Source organism: Typopeltis vanoorti, chromosome 2 (assembly GCF_054136105.1).
Source record: "Typopeltis vanoorti isolate ZY-2024b chromosome 2, IOZ_Tvanoo_1.0, whole genome shotgun sequence".
In the NCBI taxonomy this organism is placed as follows: Eukaryota; Metazoa; Arthropoda; class Arachnida; order Uropygi; family Thelyphonidae; genus Typopeltis; species Typopeltis vanoorti.
This window is the reverse complement of record NC_143550.1, coordinates 75,020,990-75,043,919: the sequence shown is the minus strand read 5'-3', so window position 1 is coordinate 75,043,919 and position 22,930 is coordinate 75,020,990. Positions and strand designations below refer to the sequence as shown.

At 35.2% G+C, this 22,930-nt stretch overlaps 1 protein-coding gene across 1 annotated transcript in view; it reads right to left on the bottom strand.

The window, feature by feature from the left end:
- The window catches only part of LOC150109184 (acylamino-acid-releasing enzyme-like), a 467,476-nt gene that overhangs the window by 329,156 nt on the left and 115,390 nt on the right, over window positions 1-22,930 (bottom strand). The window contains exon 5 of the mRNA XM_090411884.1: window positions 19,005-19,162. Within this exon, the coding sequence (XP_090268010.1) occupies window positions 19,005-19,162 (158 nt within the window). The remainder of the gene's footprint in view (window positions 1-19,004; window positions 19,163-22,930) is intronic.

Sequence of the window (22,930 nt, the reverse complement as noted above, 5' to 3'; positions counted from 1 at the left end):
AACGAAGGCAATTTATTAAACTTCTATCGTTGTGTCAATAAAAACAATTATAAATGGTTGCTAGATAATGCATTAAAATATGCAAGCCTCTTTGACTCAACATATATTTGTGAACAAACTTTTTCAGTCATGAATATTAAGAAATCGAAAAATAGGAATCGCTTGACTGATGAAAATTTAGAATAAATTTTGTAGTTGGCTACTACAAAACTCGAATGAAATATCAAAACAATTGTCAAATCAACGCAATGTCACACATCAAATTAAATTCACTTACTTTTTATTACCTTTTTTGTAACAATTATGATAGGTATAAATAAAATAAACAATATATGATAGATAACTTTCCTGGTTTTTTTTGACGGCCCTCCCATAAGTAACAGTAAAATAATGCGGCCCTCGACCTTAACAAGTTTGTGCATCCCTGCTTTAAAGGAATGTGGACATTGGGTCAGAAGCTGACCAGGGCTTCTGACCAAATGTCCAATCCTCACCTTCTCATGGTGCACCCTGTGAGATATCCACCTGGATACTAAATGAACAAAGATGGACTAGCAATTTGGGATTTAGCCAACCAAATTGTATTCTTATTGGCTTAAACCACAATATAAAATGATGGTACAACATGAAAGAATTTGATGCCAGCTGGGGCGTCACCCAGTTAAACAAGGCCCCCATTGTCTTCGCCAAGGAACCAGGACAAACAGCGAAAAGTCAGCTACTTGAACAAATCCTGAAACACACCCTAATTCATCACCAGAATAATTCGTGATTGGTACTATCAAAATAAGAAGCCTGAATGGCAAAGAAATGGAGCTAGCTGAGGAATTGGATAAGTAACAGATCAACATAATAAGGGTTACTGAAACAAAAAAGACAAAATCTGGTGAGATTTTTCTGAGCAATAAATACAAAATGTTATATTCAGTCAAAGAAAAACAGGGAAATCAAAGTGTAGCTATAGTATTGAACACAAAATACAAGGCTAATATTCTTGAATGACAAGCAATATCAAGCAGAGTGATGTGGCAAATATCAGAATGGGGAACTGAACAATGAGACTTATTTGTACCTATGGTCCCCCAGAAGGCTCTACTAAGGTAGAAGTGGAGGAATTTTTTGATGCTTTAGAGAAAGCATCTGAGACAATGAAAAAGGAAAAGTTGGTCCTTGTTGGGGATCTAAATAGCAGAATAGGTAATGATTGTCAGACATACAAAAACATTTTGGGAAAATCTGGAAAAAAAAGCAAAGCAAATAATAATGGCAAATATATGTTGGATTTCTATTCAGGACATGGACTGGTTATTACTAACACCATGTTCCAACATAAAAATATGCACAAATTCACATGGAAAGAAGAGACAAGGAATAAGAAAAGTCTCATTGACTAAGTTATTGTTGATAGTGATATTTTCTCACTGGTGCAGGACACTAGAGTGTACAGAGGATTTGAAATTGGAAGTGATCACCATTTGGTCTTGAGCAGGATAAAACTGAATTCATATTGAAAAGAAGAACATGTAAGAAAGTTTTAAAGTGAATAAAAGTTGAGCAGCTTTCAGATGTAAACTGTAGACTAAAATACACAAACATTATTCAAGAAAAAATGGAAGAGTTTGGGAACAGGAACAACCAAACCTTGGAGATTCAGTGGCAAGCCCTGAAGAAAACATTGATTGATTCAGCCAGAGAGGAATGTGGTGAGGTTGTCTGCAAGAATAAAAAATCAGAACTCTATGATGGATACAAGAAGTTAAAGAGGCAGTGAAAGAAAAGAAAGCATATCAAAAGTTCCTGGCAAATAAGTCAGCTTGTGCTCTTAGAGAATACAGGGATAAATGTAAAAAAGCTATATTTAAAGCTGTGTAAAACTGTGTAAAACACTGTGTAAAACTAGCTCAACAAAAGTCATGGAAGGACTTTGATAAGAACATAGAAAATAAATATCAAGAAGGTGGCAAGATATTCTGGAGGTTGTTGAAGAAGCTCAGAAATGGAGGAAAGAGTGCTATAAAATGAATTAGAGATGATAAAGGTAACATGAAAACAGGAGAAAAAGATATCCTTGAAGTATGGAGTAATACTTCAAAAAATTGTTAAATGAAACAAGCAGTGATGACAGCACAGTAGTAAAATATGCTCAACAGACCCAAAAAAAAGCCATCAAAAGCCTGAAAAATGGAAAGGCAGTGCGAGCAAATGATATTCGATCAGAAATGCTCAAGTATGGAAGAATAAAAGTCTTAATAGTGGCTGCACTGCATAGTTCAGGAGGCCTGGACAGAGAGATGAATTCCAGATGATTTTAGAAGAGTTCTCAGAGTACCCATATATAAAAAAGGAAATAAAACTGAATGTGAGAATTACAGAGCCATTTTTGAAGCAGTACTATGCCATAAATATCTGCAAGGAAAGGATGTTCACAGTGCATAGGGGATAATCAAGGGGGGCAGGGGTATCTGGAGGAAGCAATATCACACTCTGTATACTGAAGATCAGGAGGATAAACTGGGTAGGAATTAGATGGATGAGTAATACCATTAAGCAAGAGCTGCAAATACAAGATGTTGTGGAGGGTATGTAAGGAGAAAAGTTACCAGACTATGGAAGGATAATTTTAATGAGTGCAAATGGCAGATGAAAGCAGTTTCATCTGTCAGATGAAACTGTTTTGAGCTACTGCATGATCATTTTGCAAGGGTATATCACCAAGTAAAGATATTGTTATGATAGAGATGACTGATGTCAGAACAGAGGTTGATGATTGGAGGTACTTAGGATATAGGAGAATCTGAATGCAAACACAGTTCTGGGATTAGATAAGATATTGGCTGACATTTTAAGAAAAGGAGAAGGGGAAATGGTGATGATTTTGTCTAAGATGTTCAATTTACATCTCATTTAATTTATTGACAAAGTTTCAAGAGAGTGGAAGGAGGATAAAATAATTCCTCTGCATAAAAGAGGATCTAAGTCCATGGTAACAAATTATAGACCAATCAATATCTCAAGAGTGGTGCTAAACGTACTGGAAATGTTGGTCAAAAAAGAGAATTTGGAGATGGGTGGATAATACTCTACAAGAGGAAGCATGCTTTGTGGAGGGTCAGTCATGACATTGTAATCTACTAACTTTTTATAATAGAATGAAGGTGAGTTAGATAAAGGGAATGGCTACACAATGATACTGCTGGATTTTGCAAAGTCATTTGACAGGATAACACATAGAAATCTGTTACATAAACTGCAACAAATGGACATGGATATGAAACAGGTGATATGGATAAAAGGGTGGCTGAGGAGGAAGATATCAAAAAATAGTACATGGAGGTGAAGAATCTTCAGGAAACGGTAGGTGATTAATAGTGTGTTGCAGGAATCTGTGCTTGGACCACTGCAGTTTAAGTCTAAGTTTAACCACTGCAGTTTAAGTATGGGTCAGATAATAGTTAATCAATGTGATGTGAGCTTGCAGGATGACTTGGGATACAAAGATTACAAATCTATGTACCATACTGAGGGAACAGTACTCTAGGAAATTGATATTGATATTGAGTTTTCAGTAGAATGCTATCAGCTGCTGGATGGGAAAAATATCGACAATGCATAGGAATCAATTAAACAATACTTAAATGATGCAATAGCAGAATATGTCCCAAGAGTTTGAAGAATAAATAGGAGAGGAGTCAAATGAATGTGTAATCTTATTAAGCAAAAGATTCGTAAGAAATGGATAATATGGAAGGAATACCATGTGCATAAGGATGATGTCCATTATGAAAATTATAAGCAGCATTCCAGAAGAGCTACAACTGTTGTACAGAAAGCAAAGTCTGAGAATGAGAAGAAACTCGCCCTGCAAGCTAAAAACAACACACAAGAAATCTATCGACATGCTGCAAGTAAAAGAATGAATGAATATGAAAGAATAACTCTTCTGAATGCAGATGGTGTGAGGGTGACAGATGCAAAAGAGGTTGTTCAACTAATGAGTGCCCGCTTTGCTAAAAGCTATCAACTTGGTATGTGCAACATTGAGTTCACCGCTACCTCTTCACTTGAATGAAGAAACTCGGGTGTATGAAGAGGAGGTATTAGAGCTGTTACACAAACTGAATAAGAATTCAGCAATAGGGACTGATGGAATATCAGCATGGATGATAAAAGAGTGTTCAGTTGAACTGGCTATTCATTTGACTGCGCTATATAATTTGAGTCTTAGAACAGGGGAAGATTCCACACGAATGGAAAGAATGTATGGTAATCTGCTTACACAAGAGTAGTGCAAAGACCGATGTATCCAACTATGAATCAATCAGTATGAAAAGCCAAACGGCTATTTTTTTCTGGCAAAGTTAATTAAATTAAGGGGATAAAAATCCCTTATTATTTTACAGCCGGTATGCGAAACTCTAAGATCGAAAACTACGATCTAAGAGTTTCATACCGACAAACTATCGGCGAATCCAAGCGTAAGTGACCACCTGGTAGTACCACACTAAGGTAACTCGAAGCAAAGGTGGAGCAAGCTCCCTCACTATCCTTGATATTTTCTCATAATGTAAAAACACACAGCCCTAGGAGATGTAATACTGCTTTACATTATTCGCATACTGGCTGTAAAATAATAAGGGATTTTTATCCCCTTAATTTAATTAACTTCGCCAGAAAAAAATAGCCGTTTGGCTTTTCATCTTAGGTTATAATATGTTATAATATAATATATGGGGCACACTTTCTGGCATTCGTATAGTGAAGGTAAGCAAGTTCTTTTCACTTAAACTTTGATATCATCCAGGTCTAGCTACTCACTGATGAGACCTCAAAAAAGGTTGAAACCGGTCTGGGTAGTGATCTCCCCTCATAATGTAAAGTAGTATTACATCTCCTAGGAGCTGTGTGTTTTTACATTATGAGAAAATATCAAGGATAGTGAGGGATCTTGCTCCACCTTTGCTTCGAGTTGCCTTGGTGTGGTACTATAGTTCACCCACCGATTAGAGGTCCCTCGACACTTCTGCGCATGTCAGAAAAAGGAGAATCCATTCCGATAATAGGGTAATCAATCTGCCTTCTGGAATGTGTTTGTTTATTATTACAGGTCGGAAAATTTAGCTTTTCTTTTACAAACATTGTAGGTTTTAAAGTGTAACTATTTTGCTTGTATAACAGTTGGAAAAATGTACGTAGAGTATTAACAAAATTAAAAAGGTATAGCATAAAACAAAAATTTAACTAAGTTTATTTTTAAGAAAGTTTTCTATAAAATAAAAATAATTATACAGAAAAACAGAAATTTTTTCAAATGAACTTAGATATTCTAAACTTACAGTTGAGAGAACTGAGACACTTTAATGTCCTAAACCAATTAATTATTTATGACTCTTTTAAACAAACCCATGCAAAAAAAGGTTGGAAAAAAATACCATTATCAAATCCTTTTAATCTTCATAGTCATCTGAATCGGTGTCCGAATCGCCATCAACTTAAACTTAAACTGATCACCAAAAAGGTTCACATAATTCTTCAATAATTCCGTCTCTGTCCCAATACATACTCTCCAATGAGGTGACATGAAAGCAATATTTTCCCCAGTTTTGAACTGTAATACTTTCAATCTCCTGTTCTGAAAGCTTAAAAAAAGTTTCGACGTGTCAATATCTCCAGTTACGTTGCGATGGCGAATGAAACTTTTCACTTCTGCCCAAACATACTCAATAGCATTAATATCGCAATGATATGGTGGTAGCCTCAAAGCTAGAAATCCATGCTCTTTGAGCACCGTGTCGATTTTAAATAGTTTAGTTGTGGGCGAGTTTCTTTTGACCAAATTAAGCAATTCAATTTTTCGCATATCTGGGGAATGAGAAATGTTATTTGCAGAGAGCGAATCCATAAGAACTTGCTTCTTATTAGACCAATTTGGAACTTTGTTTGATCGAATAAAGTGATATGAAGCGTTATCAATTATAACAACAGCATTTTTAGGAAGGTTTGGAATCAGTTTTTCTTCTGCCCACTTTTCGAAGATCGTAGAATTCATTTGCCTATGGTAATTGGCTTTGTATAGTAAGTTTTAATTCGGTAAAAAACCCATTTCTCCACCCTCCCCCACAAAATTATGTGCCGCAAGGCATTTCCAGTTCGTAGCACTCCACATTCTTCTTTAGACTGCCAACATTTTCCATAATTGAAATTATTATCAATCCAAGTTTCATCTAGATACACAATGTTTTTTTTCCCTCCCTAAAACGTCTTATTGCTCTCAAATACTAGATAAAAGTTCTAGATAAAAGAATGTCACTTCGCTCCATGATAAGTTTCCTTTTATTCTGGGACTTTTTTAAAACAAAATCTGATTTCATGAAGTATTTTCCTTAAAGTTTCTCTTTTCCAAGGAAAATTAATTTTTTCTTTAAGCACAGGAATCAATTTCGGGACACTTGGCACTCTTTTCTCGATCACGTAAAATTCATGAATAGTTCTTCTTACAATGTCTACATCAAAATCATTCAAAGCTATAGTGTCGATGGTTTTCTTTACTCTGTTGTTTTTTTTTAGGAGATTTAAATTTTGGGTTACCTTCACCTTTTGATTCCCTACGAATTCTTTTAATAGTCAACCCCGATACGCTCACAATTGCACTTGCACATTTTATGACTTGAAAAAGGGAAACAAGAAGACGATTCTTTTTCGCAGAATGTCAGCACATTATTCAATATTCTTTTGCAAGAGCTACTGAAACGTTTAACAACAGAACCTGTTGATTGTACTGGATCCATCATACAAATTAATAATAAAAAATAATGCAAAAAAGTGACAACAAAAATCAAGCTAGTACTAGTACAGCGACAGATAAGAAAGCGCGTGATTTTGCATGTTGGTGACGAATTCGTACATCCTTCATTTCTTTCTCCCCTTCAGCATGAATCGACTATTCTTGGCAAAATGCCAAGGAGAGATCTACAAACAGTGGGCAAACTATACCAGGTGGTCACTTATGCTTGGATTTGCCGATAGTTTGTCAGCATGAAACTCTTAGATCGTAGTTTTTGATCTTAGAGTTTCGCATACTGGCTGTAAAATAATAAGGGATTTTTATCCCCTTAATTTAATTAACTTCGCCAGAAAAAAATAGCCTTTGGCTTTTCATCTTAGGTTATAATATGTTATAAAATATAATATATGGGCACATCTTTCTGGCATTCATATAGTGAAGGTATGTAAGTTCTTTTCACTTAAACTTTGATATCATCCAGGTCTAGCTACTCACTGATGAGACCTCAAAAAAGGTTGAAACCGGTCTGGGTAGCGACCTCTCCTCATAAAGCAGTATTACATCTCCTAGAAGCTGTGTTTTTTTACATTATGAGAAAATATCAAGGATAGTGAGGGAGCTTGCACCACCTTTGCTTCGAGTTGCCTTGGTGTGGTACTACCAGGTGGTCATTTATGCTTGGATTTGCCAATAGTTCGTCGGCATGAAACTCTTAGATCGTGGTTTTCGATCTTAGAGTTTCGCATACTGGCAGTAAAATAATAAGGAATTTTTATCCCCTTAATTTAATCAATCAGTATCTGAGGAGTGGTGATGAAGATTTTAGAAAAATTGGTTAGGGCTTGCATTTAGAAATAGGTTGACAGTGAATCTCTACTTGGTAATCTGATTGCACAAGAGTGGTGCAAAGACCAATGTATCCAACTATGAACCAATCACTATCTCAGGAGTGGTGGTGAAGATTTTGGAAAAATTGGTTAGGGCTTGCATTCAAAAATGGGTTGACAGTGAATCTCTACTTTGCAATGAACTGTATGAGTTTACTAAGGGAAGGTCACGTTTTAGCAACTTGCTCACATTCTGTAATAATGTTACTATTGACCTACACAAGGAGAATGGATACATCATGATACTTTTGGATTTTGCTAAGGCTTTTGACAGAATACAGCATGGAAGACTGTTGCACAAATTAGAGAATATGAGTTTGGATTAAAAAATATTAGAGTGGATAAGAGGAAGACTGACTAACATATTAAAAAGTGGTATACTGGGGATGTGAGTCTGCAAGATTTAAGGTAACTAGTGGTGTATCACAAGGATCAATCCTTGGTCCGCTGTTATTCAATCTGAACATTAATGATATTGGGAAGGATTTGACAGATAACATACAGCTAATGTTACCTGTATTATTTGCTAATGATGCACAGATAGCTTGGGTTATCAGGAATACTGCTGATATGCAATACTTGTAGAATGAATTGAATAGGCTGGAATTGTGGGCATGGGAAAATGGATATCATTTCAATGTCAGTAAATGTAAAGTCATGCACTTTGGTGTGATTAGATACCCAATGTCGTATTATGTTGCATGGATAATGCTAGAAGAAACTGATCAGGCTATGGATCATCTTGGAGTATTAGTAGATAGCAAGTTGAAGTTCAGGGGCCATGTGGCAAAGACTGCAAATAAAACTCAAAAGATAATTGCAATGCTGAAACCAACTTTCACATGTAAAGATAAGCATGTCATTTTGCCTTTTTACAAGGCCTTAATAAGACTTCAGTAATTTTTCTGATTGTGCTGCTGTAGCTGTTTCAATAAGTATATCTTCTGAATGCAGTTCCTTTACATTTTTCGGAGTTCCTGCCAACCCTTCCGAACCATTCAAGATGAAGAAGGGGACATTTTTTCCCATTGGATGTTCACCTATTGAGTGTATGACTACGAACAGTGGTGTATTTGTTGCAGACTCTGATGTTTTTTTTTGTTTTTGTTTTTTTGTTCCTTACTTTGCTTTTGTTGATGATTCAATGTTTTCTGGACCTGGGTATTATAAATTAAAAATACCAAGAAATTATATTCTTGATTTCATACTGGTTGAGTATTGTTGAGGACCACTGCTAAACAAGAGGATGAAGAAGTATTCATTCTCAGGAGGACTTTAGTTTGGCACCAGACACCCCACCCACTATGGAGCCACACATGGATGCCCACTCATTGGCTAGCAATGACTGTGCTCGGGACTAAAATGTCAACAGCTACTTCAGATGCTATACGAACCAAAGCAAGTCTCAGGCCTGTCCCCAGACCATGGGGAACAGAAACACCCTTGACCCTTGTAGGTAAGTCTACCAGCTGATTGATCCTTGCCAGTGTAAAATCTTGTATAGAGGGAAATTAGAATAAAATTTCTTCTATACCGATTTTACTTGGGAAAATCAAAATAATATACTTGTAATTTAATTAATACTTACTTCATTTTTGCTGTACTAAACCTGAAAAAATATTAGAATAAATTGTATTAAGAAAATTGTACAAACAAAGAAATAACTCAGACGGAATTAAGAATGTAAGACCTGAGGCTATCGCAATTCGCGAAGGTCAACAAAGTATGGGGTTTCCCACCTTAATTCAGCGATCTCAGGGTGGCTGGGAATATCCCCCCCCCCCCTAAGAAAATCTGGGCGATTCAACTTGTAGGAGTTCCAAAGTCGGGAGAGCAGAATAAAAGGGGAAGAATCGATGGAAACAGGGCTCTTTTTTTTTGTTCGGGCTCTCACTACGAGGAGTTTCCTGTGTGTCCTGCCGTTCCAAGGACGGGGATTCACATCCCACCAACAGAAGCCCGACGATGATAGAAGGTTTGTAATAGCAGTGATGGTCTATTCCAGAATTCCCACCGCTAGGTTCCTTGACGATCTCCGCGTGTGAAGTATCATCGATGTCATAAAAAGTGCCCATGTGTGAATTTTACTGGAAAGTAGAAGATGGTGTCAACGATCTCTAGGATCTTGTATAATGAACTGGATCTAAGTAGCAAGTAAGACCTTTTCTATAGGACTTTCCTAGATGTGAAATTTATGGCAAAGATTGCTGATTTTATAGTTTGTTAGCATTAAGGACAGTAGTAAACAATTGTGAAGTAGTTTGCAGAGTTATGAAGAATTAGCTAACGTTATATATATGTGAAAGTTTGAGTATGCTTAATGATATTTATAGTCTGGGTTAACTTTAAGTAAGGTTGTGTATAGGAAGGTTCCCGTGTCTGATCTATATGTGAGCGTATTTATTGCACTAGTCTTTTAGCTTAAGTGAGAATTGTTTAATTAATCTAGTGGAGAACCAGACATGTGGATTTATAGTATTTCCATGTTAAATTTTTTGAGTGAATTAGAGCCTGAAGAATTTTTGTATGTGTAGTATTAACTTATATATGTACCTTGATTTAGTATGAATAAATTGTTTTGTTTGTCAAATAACTCGCCTGATTCTGCCTTACCAATGCACTTCTCATAAAAAGATAGAACCTGCATGACCTTAAGAGTAAAAGTAGCCACAACTGACGAATAGTAGATTTAAACATTGCTTGACTTAGAGATATTTCCGTGTTGTACTGGGTGTTATTCTTGCATGTATAGGAAAGATATACAATTCCTCTGCTTGATCTCTGATGGCACAGTCATAAATACAAATAAATTTTCAGAGATCAATGTGAGAAAAAGCAAGCCATTTAGACAAAGGAATTGGCTCCAGCCAGAGGCAATTCCTAATTTCTAGAATACGTACACATGAAGAAGCATAGTTATGACCTTGAGAAGGGGGGGGGATTGATAGACTGAAAGGATTAAAGGTGATAGACTAATTCAAGCAACGAGAAGATTACAACAACTTGGAGTTACAACTGTTAAGTGAGTTGAGTTAAATAAATATATAAGACTAACAAACGATAAATATTGAATACACAAGAAAAATCAGAGAAAAATTAAAAAAAAAAAAAAACAAGCATATTTTACACCAGGCAATCCAAAACCACCTGTCTTACTAAAGTAAAGACCAAAATAGTGAAAGACTAACAGGATCTCCCTCTTCCAGATATCCATGGGTCATACCGCATGACAAACACAGCAGCAAGGCAGATCCCAGTGATGGTGGGTCTGCAAAATAGGATAGTAAAAAAGAATGAGGAGAAGAAGAATGAAGAATATGGGAAGAAAAGCATAAACAAAGAATAAGATCAAAAAGGGCCAATGCCATCACCGGCAAGCCTTCTCCACCATGAGGAGCTACCTCACATGGATGGTCACATCAAGATGAACAAGGGTGCAAAATCTGACCATGTTTAAAAGAACTGACACCAAAGGAAATGTATGACAACAACTGGATGGGATGAAGTCTTTGCACATAATAATTGCAAAAGTGTACACATTAATAATAGGGAAAAGCTGACATTTAATTACTCTGAATGATATTGTCATATTCTTATATACTAATCAATAAAGTTTAAAGACGATGATTTATAAGCTTAAATAATTAACCAAAGAAATTATAAAACATATTGTATGGATTTCTGAGTTTATATGGATTTCTGAGTAACAATGACATTCATGATATCCAAGTACGCAATGGCAATTGTAATTCAGAATTACAGAAAAGTTATAAGAAATTTCACAATAAATTAGAACTTCTATGTGATAGAGAAGATTTGACTTTGGAAGGAGAATAAAGACTAAGTGAATAAATGATAATTAGGGTAAAATCAAGGGTAAAATTTCAAAAAATAAAAAAAGCTAACTTTTCTAACATAGGTGTGATAAGATAAGAAGTAATCATAGAAAGGCATTATTTAACAGAAGAGGTATCATCAGGATACTTCAAATTCCTGATATGAAGATATCAGGAATTTGAAGATGATATCACAGTATTTTGTACACCTCTTGAGGGTGTACAAAATACTGTGATAGTGCCAAACAATTAAGTTTACATTATTACAGGTTTATAATCAACAAATTTCATTCAAATTAATATACTACAAGGGTGATTCCAAATGTTTCTGGCCTAACTTTTAGAGGAGAGAGAAAGAAAACAACTGTGTCACTTTTCAACATCTTTGAATTAATATTTCTATGCCCTTGAAAAAATAGTCTGTAATTTTGTCTGCAAAATGGCCTAAAACTGCATGTTTTACCTCATTGTCATCTGCAAATTTGGTTCCTTGACGGTGTTTCTTCAATTTCACGAAGTAGTAGCCACTGAGTGCTAGATCTGGGCTGTGGGTGAGTGTTCAATCTCCTGGAAGCCACAGCCCTTCACTGCAACCTTTGCAACAAGAGCCGTATGGACTGGAGAATTGTCATACAGCAGGCTAACACCATGACTCATCTCTTCTCCTTTATGGTGTCACGCAGTTTGGGCAAAACATATTGTTACTTCGTTAGTTTTCTATAAATTTGCTACTATTATCTTTCCTGTGCCAACTAAGAATAAATCTCTAAACTATCTCTCTGGGACCCGTTTCCCTTTTCAGCTCTGACGATATTTGTTTGTTTTAGCTGCGCCAGTCAGAGCTTTAAGACAGAAAATTCTTATCCAAAGAAATCTTCCCGGAGGTCAAGTGTTACCTAACTTTGTTAAAGGAATTAAATAGTTTAAAGTAATTTAGCATACAGTCATGGCCTAAATTGCTCTTAACTTCCTTTACATTCCCCTTATGCATAGATCCGTGGTTTTATGAGTGGTAAAATCAGTCTCATGCTCAGATAAAACTCAGGCTTACATATAAAAACATGTTTATTAAATGGTCAAAGAGATTACAATTAAGTTTAACATGCCAAAGGATAATCACATTTTTATCATTACTAAATCACTAGCTAAGCAAGTAAGAAATGTTCAAGCTGACAAGTATGTTATTCACATTCCATGGGTAAATTAAATCCACACATAGCACAAAACATAAGTCAATTTCTAAACTAAATTTTCTGTCATTTTACTCCTTCATATTAGATTAGGAACTGCACAATGATAAGTTCTCAGACTACCAGCCCAATACAGTCAATAAATCATTGCACATGGTCACTATAAAGTTCTCTTTCCTCCTAGTCAAAATACTTGTTCCTTCTTTCATCTAAAGCTAATTATTAGATGGGTAAGAGAAAAGGTTTAGTACTTTATCACCTTGACGTGATGATATCGTGATTCTTTCGTCCATCCTTTGTTTGGGGATATCTTTCAGCTACGGTAGGTTGCCTCCATGCGGAAGTCACGTGCTAGTCACAAATTGGGCATTTTTCTTTGCTGGACACGTGCTCATCTCATGGTTTGCTGTTGTTAGCTCGACCATCATTAAGGGGAATCCTTTGCTATCTCACATCGGTAAAACCTTTACCGATGGCCCGAATTGGAAAACTGCCATCATCTCGTGTATAGCCTTGTCTGACTCGTGTCAGTCAGCAACAGGGAAAGGTTGCAGCTCGTCATTGTTAAGCTTCCTTCCGATCATCAGCATCGCTGGTCCGCATGAGAAAACAGGAACCGGCAACAACAAGAAGGCAAAGAAAACAAGAGAGAGAGCTTCAAACATGCCTGAACTCACTTTTATCCTCCTTCATAGTGCCCTCTTTCCACCTTCAAATCTTATTCAAGGCACCTCCCTGTTTGCATTTCTGCTCCTCGATGAGCGCTCTTTTCGTGGAAAGCAAAAGGAATTCGTGTTCCATGAACGCCTCTGCCTCGGGGTTTAGGTCATTGGCAGAGGTCAGCAAGCAACCTTTGGACTTTTGTTAGCACTTGGATACACGTTCTTGTATAGAGCACAATTTAACATTAAAGCTTTAAACAATACATTTGTGTTTAGATATGCAATTTTTTTAATTTTCATTTTTTAAAGAAAATGTGACATGTTCTGTCATATAATATGCTTACTTTGCCAGCAGTACAAGTATTTTCTTACTTAGTATTGTGTTTTAGTTAAATCTTGAATGAATGATTCTTTTCTTGAAAGAGTCCTCATTCAAAATCTAACAATATAATTAAGCGAAATATAATATTCTGCATTCATGGTGGTATTCCTCTCCTTGAAGTCAATCAAGAGAATTCCCTGGCAATCCAAAAGATTGCCATGATCTTCTTGGTGGACTGAGTGACCTTGGCAATTATCAGCGTGCTTCACTTGGTTTGTGCCACTCCATGCATTCCCTTTTGGTAAGAGGGTCATAATGAAGGACAATGGTTTCCAGCACTTCTTTTTGATTTCCTTGATGAAGCTATAAAAAATTGTGGGAACAGGTCACATGATACTCCTTCTGAACTGAAGAGAGAAGTCAAGGCACCCACATTGCACTAACCTTTGTCATTGTCATGTGAAGTGAAGTTTCTTGTGAATGATGCAAAAGACAGTTGTTATAGAAAGCCCCAACCTTATTGAGATTTCTTTGAGCTATATCCATCTGTTAGTGAGCAGTTCCTCCTCAACAAGAGAGAGAGAGACATTTTCCTAAGTCTTTACTTTCACAGGCCAACCATCACAAGGATCATCTTCGATACTCTCTCTCTCTTCCTAGGCAATATTGTTTAGCCCATTCCTTCATGGTGGAATATGAAGAAGAAGCTTCCCCATAAACACCACCAATGGCTGTTTGATAGTACTTGGAGAAAGCCCTTCTTTGGTGAAAAACTTTATCACAACGTGATACTCAATTTCTAACATTACAGCCACTTAGCATTCCATGTGTTAGTCAAACAAGTGCCTCCAACGGAATGATGCAGGTGGAGAGTTAAAACTGGTACACTAAACTCCCCATAGATGGTGAGCTTAGTCATTGTCTATCTTTCTCGCATTGCATTTTAAAATTGGCACAAATTTTGTATGTCAAGTCAGAAACTTTTGAAACCTACCACTTCCCAATATCTACCCTCAATAGGAGTACCAGATACTGTGATGTGATAGGACCAAACATTTAAGTTTGCATTGTTACAAGTTTACTATCAACAAATGTCATCCACATTAAAATGTTATTTCTCATCATCATCAAATTCCTGATAATTATTCTCAGAGGTGTGTATACAGGATATTATTGATGTTGAAAGTTTTTTTCCACCTTGTTATACTACAAAATTAAAGATGCCCAGAAATTATATTTTTGGTTTAATCCTTTATCCAAGTGTAAGCAAACTATGTTTATGCGTTAAGTATCTTCATGACTGGGCTACCTCTATATAGCAGCTAATGACTTGACATCAATTACCTTAGTAACAGGGAACACCTGAAAGAGTTTACACGCAAATCTGAAAGGGTGTGTGTGTGTGTGTGTGTGTGTGACCCATAATGAAGATATTAGTTGTGAAGATATTTCATGTGCAAACATTGTCTGCTTACAATTGGATTAAAGATTAAACCAATGATATAATTTCTTTGCATTTTTCATTTATACAGGATATTATGATAGTACTACATGAAAAGTGACATCATTACCAACTTCATATCAACAATTTTTCTGCAAATTTTGTTATCTGTCAGCACTCCAAGGCTGTCAGATCCTATATTTTGGTATATTAAGCACTTCTAATTATATTAATCAACCTAGATCTTGGTCTTCCTCAGGGTCTTTTTCCAACCATCTATTCAAAAAGCTTGTTCTGCTAATCTTTCTTCTCCCATTCTGTTTAAGTAACCACACAACTTGAGGTTTTAGTTCTGATCGCATACTCCTGAATGCTAACAATATTAAGTTCCTTCCTAATATTCTCATTTTTAATATGATTCTGCCATTAATGTCACCTGTTCATTTCCTTTTACTCCAAATTCTCATAACTGTAGTTTTCAGTCTCTCTATTTCAAGTGTTCCAGTTCTAATCCATTTCTCTGGTCCATAAGTTAAAATTGGCTTAAACACTATCAGTTTAATGTTTGACGAATTTCTTTCTTTTATGAGACATAAAATTATTCAGTTAACAACCCACCATACAAGCTTTGCTAATTCTGTTGTCTATTTCTATATTTAATTGGCATCTTCACAAGAACAAACAGTGCCAAAATAGCTGAGATGTTTTATTTGTTCCATAGGTTCTTCATTCAGGATATAGTTGATGTTATCAATGTTCCTGCCTATTTTCTTACTCTGTCTATTTATTGCTTATTTCATATGAAATTTATTATAGTTATTTAGTTAGAGAATCTGGCAGACTTGTAATGGGTTTATTTAGGAGCATAATATCATCTGCACAAAGTAAAGAGATGAGATTAGTACCTTCAATTTTGATATCAGATTTAATACCAGTTTTATTCATAATGTGATACATATAACAGTGAAGATAATGTGTACTCTTGTCTTACATCAAACTATCTTTTTGCCTCATTCAGTTTTGTTACTGAATTACACTCAAATACAGACTATGCATTGCTCAATATAATGTCACATTTACACCATATAACTGTTAACATTTTGAAAAACTTTTCTCTTGGCACATGCCTTTCCAGATTTACAAAACTTATATACAGATCCTTGCTATATTCCTATTTTTTTTTGCAACTATTTTTGTTAAAGTGAAAATCTGATCCCGACAACTAGTCTATTTAGCCTGAACCCAGCTTGTTCTTCTCCAAGCTTCCCTTCTACAATTTTTCTTAGTCTTTTCTCAAGTATGCTTACATTAATCTTACTTGGGACACTCAGTAAGGAAATTCCTCTACATTTCTCACATTCAGCTTTATTTCCCTTTAGATGGATGCTTATTCGAGCTCCATTCCAATCATCTGAATTCAACCTGCTGACAAGGTTATGTGATTTATGCAGTGGAGCAACTGTAAAATTTTTATGTTTGAGCATTTCTGGTCAAATATCATCTATTCCAGCTGCCTTTCCATATGTGAAGTGATGGATGGCTTTTCTACCTCAATTAATGATATCTATGTATTCATATCAAGTACTGATATATAAAAGTGATAGCAATGCTTGTCAGAATTAACAATTTAAGTAGTGATAAACATAATATGAGAGGATATGAAAGACTTAATGGAAGAAGTGAGAAAGTGAAAATGGTTAGTTTATTACTGAGATACAATAGTAATAAGTTAAGGAGGGCCATGATAGCAAATGATTCAATACAAAGGAAATGGGTGTCAGTTTTTGGATGCATAGAGCGAGTATGATAGTAGTATGAGAGGATGGCCTGCACTTCAATGATATGGCATCAGGTGTCTCGAGAAATTATTTATTAGGTGAGACTTAATGCAGAGAATCAGGGAGACTAGATTATCTTGGCAGGAATGCTGATAATGTGTATATGTGTGTTCAGATAGAGTATGCAGACGTAATAGTGATACGAATGTCCATGAGCATGGTTATGAATCTGCTGAAGGGATGGACCACACTTTGGATAAAGGCATTTTGAGTGTGACTGGAAACAGAAAAGAGAAAGTTGCTCATCTGAGCCAAGCAGATTGCAGATGTGAGGAGATAATAAAAAAAGCAAGGAGGTAACTTGTAATGTCTAATCACAAATGCCAGGAACATTAGAAAAAAAAGTGGTTGGGTTTGTTTGCTTTGGTGAATACATTCTGGCCTAAAATTATTGGCATTAATGAATCCTGGCTCTCAGAGTCAGATGTAGTAACCTGAGTGTAAAGGGCATAGCATTTTTAGAAATGACAGAAGAGATACGAGAGATGGAGATGGAGTATAACTAATGATATCAAATGACTTTAGTCCTGTTAGGGTAGAAACTCATGAAAGAAATAGCAGTAATAATTTCTCATATAGTAGTGAATTTGAGGTGTGTGGAGGTTAAGCAAACAGTATGAAATATATCGTGGGGTGCTGCTGCAGAAATGGTGGTTTAGTTGCTGAGGATGAAGGAACACATAAAATTACTCTGATGGATATTAAACAAGTAATTATTATGGGTGACTTAAATTATCTGAACTTTGATAAGGTAACAGACAAAACTCATGATAGGAATAAAGAAGAATTTATTGAGCTGTTGACAGACAATTTTCTCAAGAAGCAAGTAAAAGAAGCAACTTGAGGGCAAAGAATGTTAGATTTGATCATAGCATTAGAAGGTATCTATGTTAAGGATGTTATTTTTCCACAAGCTCATGACAATGTTCATGCCATACTGACTTGGCAAGAACCCAACTATACGGATGTTTCAATCAGGACAGGTTACATGCTGAACTACAAAGCTGAAAATTATGACAACCTTATAAAAATACTTTCTCTAGTCCCATGGAATCAACTACTGAATGGGGAGGATATCAGCAGTACATGGAAAGCTCTGAAAAAATGCTTAAATAATGTTGTGTCAGAATGTGTCCCTATATGTTGAAGAACAAATAGGTTGAGAGTTAAATGAATGTGCAACCTTATTAAGTAAGAGAACCATAAGAAGAAGATGATATGGGAGGAATATCTACAGAATAAGAGTGAGAGGAGATGAAATATATAAACATGGGTCAGAAAAGTCACAAGTACTGTTAACTTGTGGCTAGGTCCTTGAAATGTATGTATAATTTGAGTCTCATCTCAGGAAATATTCCACAGCAATGAAAATAATTTATGATAATCCCATTGCACAAGGGTGGTGCAAAGGCAGATGTATCAGTATCTCTGGGTTGAATGTTAAGATTCTAGACAAGTTAGTAAGAACTTGCTTGCAGAAATGGGCTGACAAACAAGCAATACTTTGCAAGGAACAGCATTGGTTTACTACTATTCTGGTGTCATTATTGTATATTGTTACTTCTTTTTTTTTTAGGTTAGTTAGCATATGATGATACAATGGCCATGAGGCCCATACCTGTGGCACCAATCTTATGATACTAATACAAAGCTACTGCTTATAATGTATTTTTGTTTGGCAATTGGGTGGGTTCTCATGGCCTGTTGCCTGGATGAGGGACGAAAAACCGAGATTCTGGAAGGAAAAAATCCTTACACCCCAGCATCAGACTAGCCAACTCACCTTCAACTGAAAAGCCCTGAAGAAAGTTCTTCACATCCCAGATGGAATTCGAACTCAGGTCTTTCCAACCAAAGGGCACCACTGAAACCAAATGAGCTATGAAAAGTCATCTTTTTTAGGTAAAATATTCTCACTGGGAAGATATTTTAATATCACAATATAGTTTTAAAAAGAATCAGAAAAAATTATGAAGAAAAAGAAAATCTCATGACAGAATTCTGACCGAATGTTTTCTTAAGCTTAATATTTGAAAACTTTGCTTACTTTTTTGACTTCCTCCTTTCCATAACTAGAAACTTCATCTTCATTATTACATTCTGGATACCTGTGCTTAAAAAATGACTCTTTTTTTGGTTGCTTCTTTTCTGCTACATACAGTAAATGACTTTCACTACTTGCCCATTGTAGAGTCCCAAACTGTCCTAAGAATATAAACTATCTTATAATTTTATCAATTATGAAAGAAAACTTTTATATGTTATTATAATAATGAGCCTAAAAGACTTCATTCAGGCATAGTAAACTTATTATATCTTTTTACTTTAAGTAAAAATATTCATACTTTAATTAAAAACCCTTAATACACAGATGAGTAACACCAGAAAAGTGATTTTAAAATTTCCATTCCTTCAAACAAAAATTAAAATATCAGTTGGTGACATGTCAAGTTAAAATGTGTATATTTAGACTTATGTATACCATTTTCCAATTTTTTCCCCAGCAAGTATTTACTGCCAGTTAAACAATATGAATTATAAGAATTATGCAATGCGTTCTTCCCTTTGTTCCAGTGAAGAATACTAGAAGAAGCCTCACACCAAGTAAATAATTACAAGTAATTAACCTACGCTCAAAAATAAACAGGAGTATTGAATTGATGGGGAGAGGAAAAAGACAATCTACAATCTACAATTTTCCTCCAAATCAGAATGTTACTTGTCAAGACTCCAATATTATCATTATCAGATCTTATATTTCTATCGTCTAAGGCACATTGTACCGTATCAATCCTCCTATATCATGGTCATCCTCTGGGTCATTTTCCTGCCAACCTGGCAGAGAACACTTGTTTTGCTAATCTTTCCTTGCCAATTCTGTTTAATTGACCATACCACCTGAAATTAGCTCTGCTAGTGCATTCCTGGATGCCAACAATGCCAAGTCCTTTCCTAATATCCTCGTTTTTAATATGATATTGCCATTGATGCCATCTGTTCATGCCTCTAATCTTTCTCAGGACTCTCATATCTGCAGTCTCTAGTCTTTGGTCAAGTCTTTTACTTCTGAACCAGCTCTCAGATCCATAAGTTAAAATTGGTTTGAACACTGTCTTGTATACAGCTAATTTAGTGTTCTGACTAATTTCTCTCTTATTCTATATGAATTTATTCAATTGACTTCCTACAATACCAGCTTTGTTGATTCTGTTGCCTATTTCCATATTTAATTTACCATCTTCACTAAAAATTGTGCCTAAGTAGCTGAAATGTTTTACCTGTTCCACAGGTTCCCCATTCACAACACAGTTGACATTTTCAACAATTCTACCTATTTTCATTGTCTTTGTCTTTTTAATGCTGACCTTCATACCATATCTATTACAACAGTTATTAAATTTAGTCAGAGAATCTTGCAGACTTGTAGTGGATTTATTTAGAAGTATAACATCGTCCGCATAAAGCAAAGAGCTGACATTAACATCTCCAATTTTGATATCATGTTTAATACCACTTTCCTTTATAATGTGATCCATATAGATAATGAATAACAGTGGGGATAATGTACATCCTTGTCTCACACCAGATTTAACATTAAACCATCTTCCTGTACTTCCTTCAATTCTGTCAACTTACAACTCAAATACAGACCAAGTATTGCTTGATATAATGCCCCATTTCATTTTTTAACGATACTTGTGATGACATAATGATTAGAAATATATACAAATTTACACAAGAATAATGTTTAATTTGCCAAATATTTCGGTCTGAATATTACAGACCTTCTTCAGTGGCTACATAGGAATAGTTTTAAAAAACAAGATGGAATATGAACAATTGATCATTCACACATAGAACAAGCCGCGTGATGTCATATCACTAAGTATTAGAAGAGTAAACATTTTTAAAGTCATAATTAAAGATATTAATTCAGAAATTCATATAATAATCTTAAATAACATTAGACTAATATAGGAAATTTGCAAAAAAAATTAAAAAATAAATAAAAAAAAAAGTAATGTTTTATCCTGATTAAACTTCCCCAAATTTTTGATATAGATATGCAGTCATTACGATTCAAGTTAGGATGTTGAAGTAAGGCCTCCACATTTTCTTGAAATATTTGGCAAATTAAACATTATTCTTGTGTAAACGTATATATATTTCTAATAATGCCCCATTGGCACCATATAACTGTAGCGTATTGAATAGTTTCTCTCTTGGCACCTTGTCATATGCCTTTTCCAGATTGACAAAACTTAAATACAGATCTTTGTTATATTCCCATGCTTTCTCAACTATTTGTCGTAAAGTGAAGATCTGATCCTGACAGCCTCTATTTGGCCTGAATCCAGCTTGTTCTTCACCAAGCTTTTCTTCCACAATTCTTCTCAACCATTTCTCAAGTATGCTTGCATAGATCTTGCCAGGAATACTCAATAGGGAAATACCGCTGTAATTCTCACATTAGGTTTTATTTCCCTTTTTATATGTGGGTACTATTAGAGCTCTACTCCAATCATTGGGAATTCGTCCCTCTGTCCAGGCTTTCTGAACTATGTAGTGCAGCCACTGTAAGACTTTTATACCACCATACTTCAACATTTCTGGTCGAATATCATCGACTCCTGATGCCTTTCCATATTTCAAGCCTTTGATGGCTGGTAATCTTTTAATCCCAAAATGCATAACTTGACACTTTTCCACATTGAACATTACAGTGTTCAGTGTACCGTGAACATTACACAACACAACAATATACAGTGAATATCATTAGTGCTGTGTAATATGATGTAAGTTTTCGGTCCCACAAGCCAAGCTGGAGAACTCTGCTTTTAGTTTCTGCTTGCATTTTTACAAATATTTTCATGGTTGTTGTTAAGAATTAGGATCAATAACTTCCTTGCTAACCACATACAACAACTATTCAACATTCTTTCACAGTTAAATTCCAAATTCACAGGATAAATTTTTCTTTCTTTCTCTTCAGAACTAGAACATTCTATTTCTCTCAAAGTTATTACAAGTTTTTCAAAAGGTCAAGTGACAAAATGAATATCACTAAAATTCTTTAGCATTAATTGAATTAGCAGCAGTAGAAGATTAAATCTCAGTTCCATGTTGAAGTAAATGGGATCTAATTCTGATCCCATTTACTTCAAAACATTTCTGTGACATTTCTGTAACAAGTGAAGTTTAAAATTGGACCTAATTATCCCACTAGTTAATTAGAATTCTAGGAAGGCATTAAAAACCAACAGGGAACACTCATATCTTTTTTCTTCTATCAGTGTTAATGTGATACTTCCACAAGTATAATTAGAAGAATTTTGCTACAGTAACAGACATATGTTGAATATAGAGCCTTGCCAGGAAGTTTGATTGGATAAATCTGTGTCTGCAAATGGTTATCTTAATGCTATAATCTTTATACTTTGATTTTTACTCCAGGGCACGGATGCAACTCAGGATTACAAAACAATCAAGCAGATTTGAAAAATGTATCTGGATTGCAATTTTTTTTAAAAAAGCAAACGAATTAATAAATTATTCAGAATGCTGCATTCCCAGCTCTCGGAGAATAGGTGACTTGGTATACAGAAGAGAACAAGTTGATTAATGACCCATCACTCACACTTTTTTTACCCAGACATTTAGTTTCTGCTTCTGCTTGCATTTTTACAAATATTTTCATGGTTGCTGTTCAGAATTAGGATCAGTAACTTCCTTGCTAACCACATACAACAACTATTCAACATTCTTTCACAGTTAAATTCCAAATTCACAGGATAAATTTTTCTTTCTTTCTCTTCATTCATTCCCTCTACTGCTGTCTTTTTGGAATAGCCTTCCTTCTTGTGTAATTCTTAAAGAATATAATCTACAGGCTGAACACCCTTTTTGTGTATGGGATTACCATAAAAAAAATTGCATATATTCAATTAAAATCTCTCTCAATTATAGTAGCAC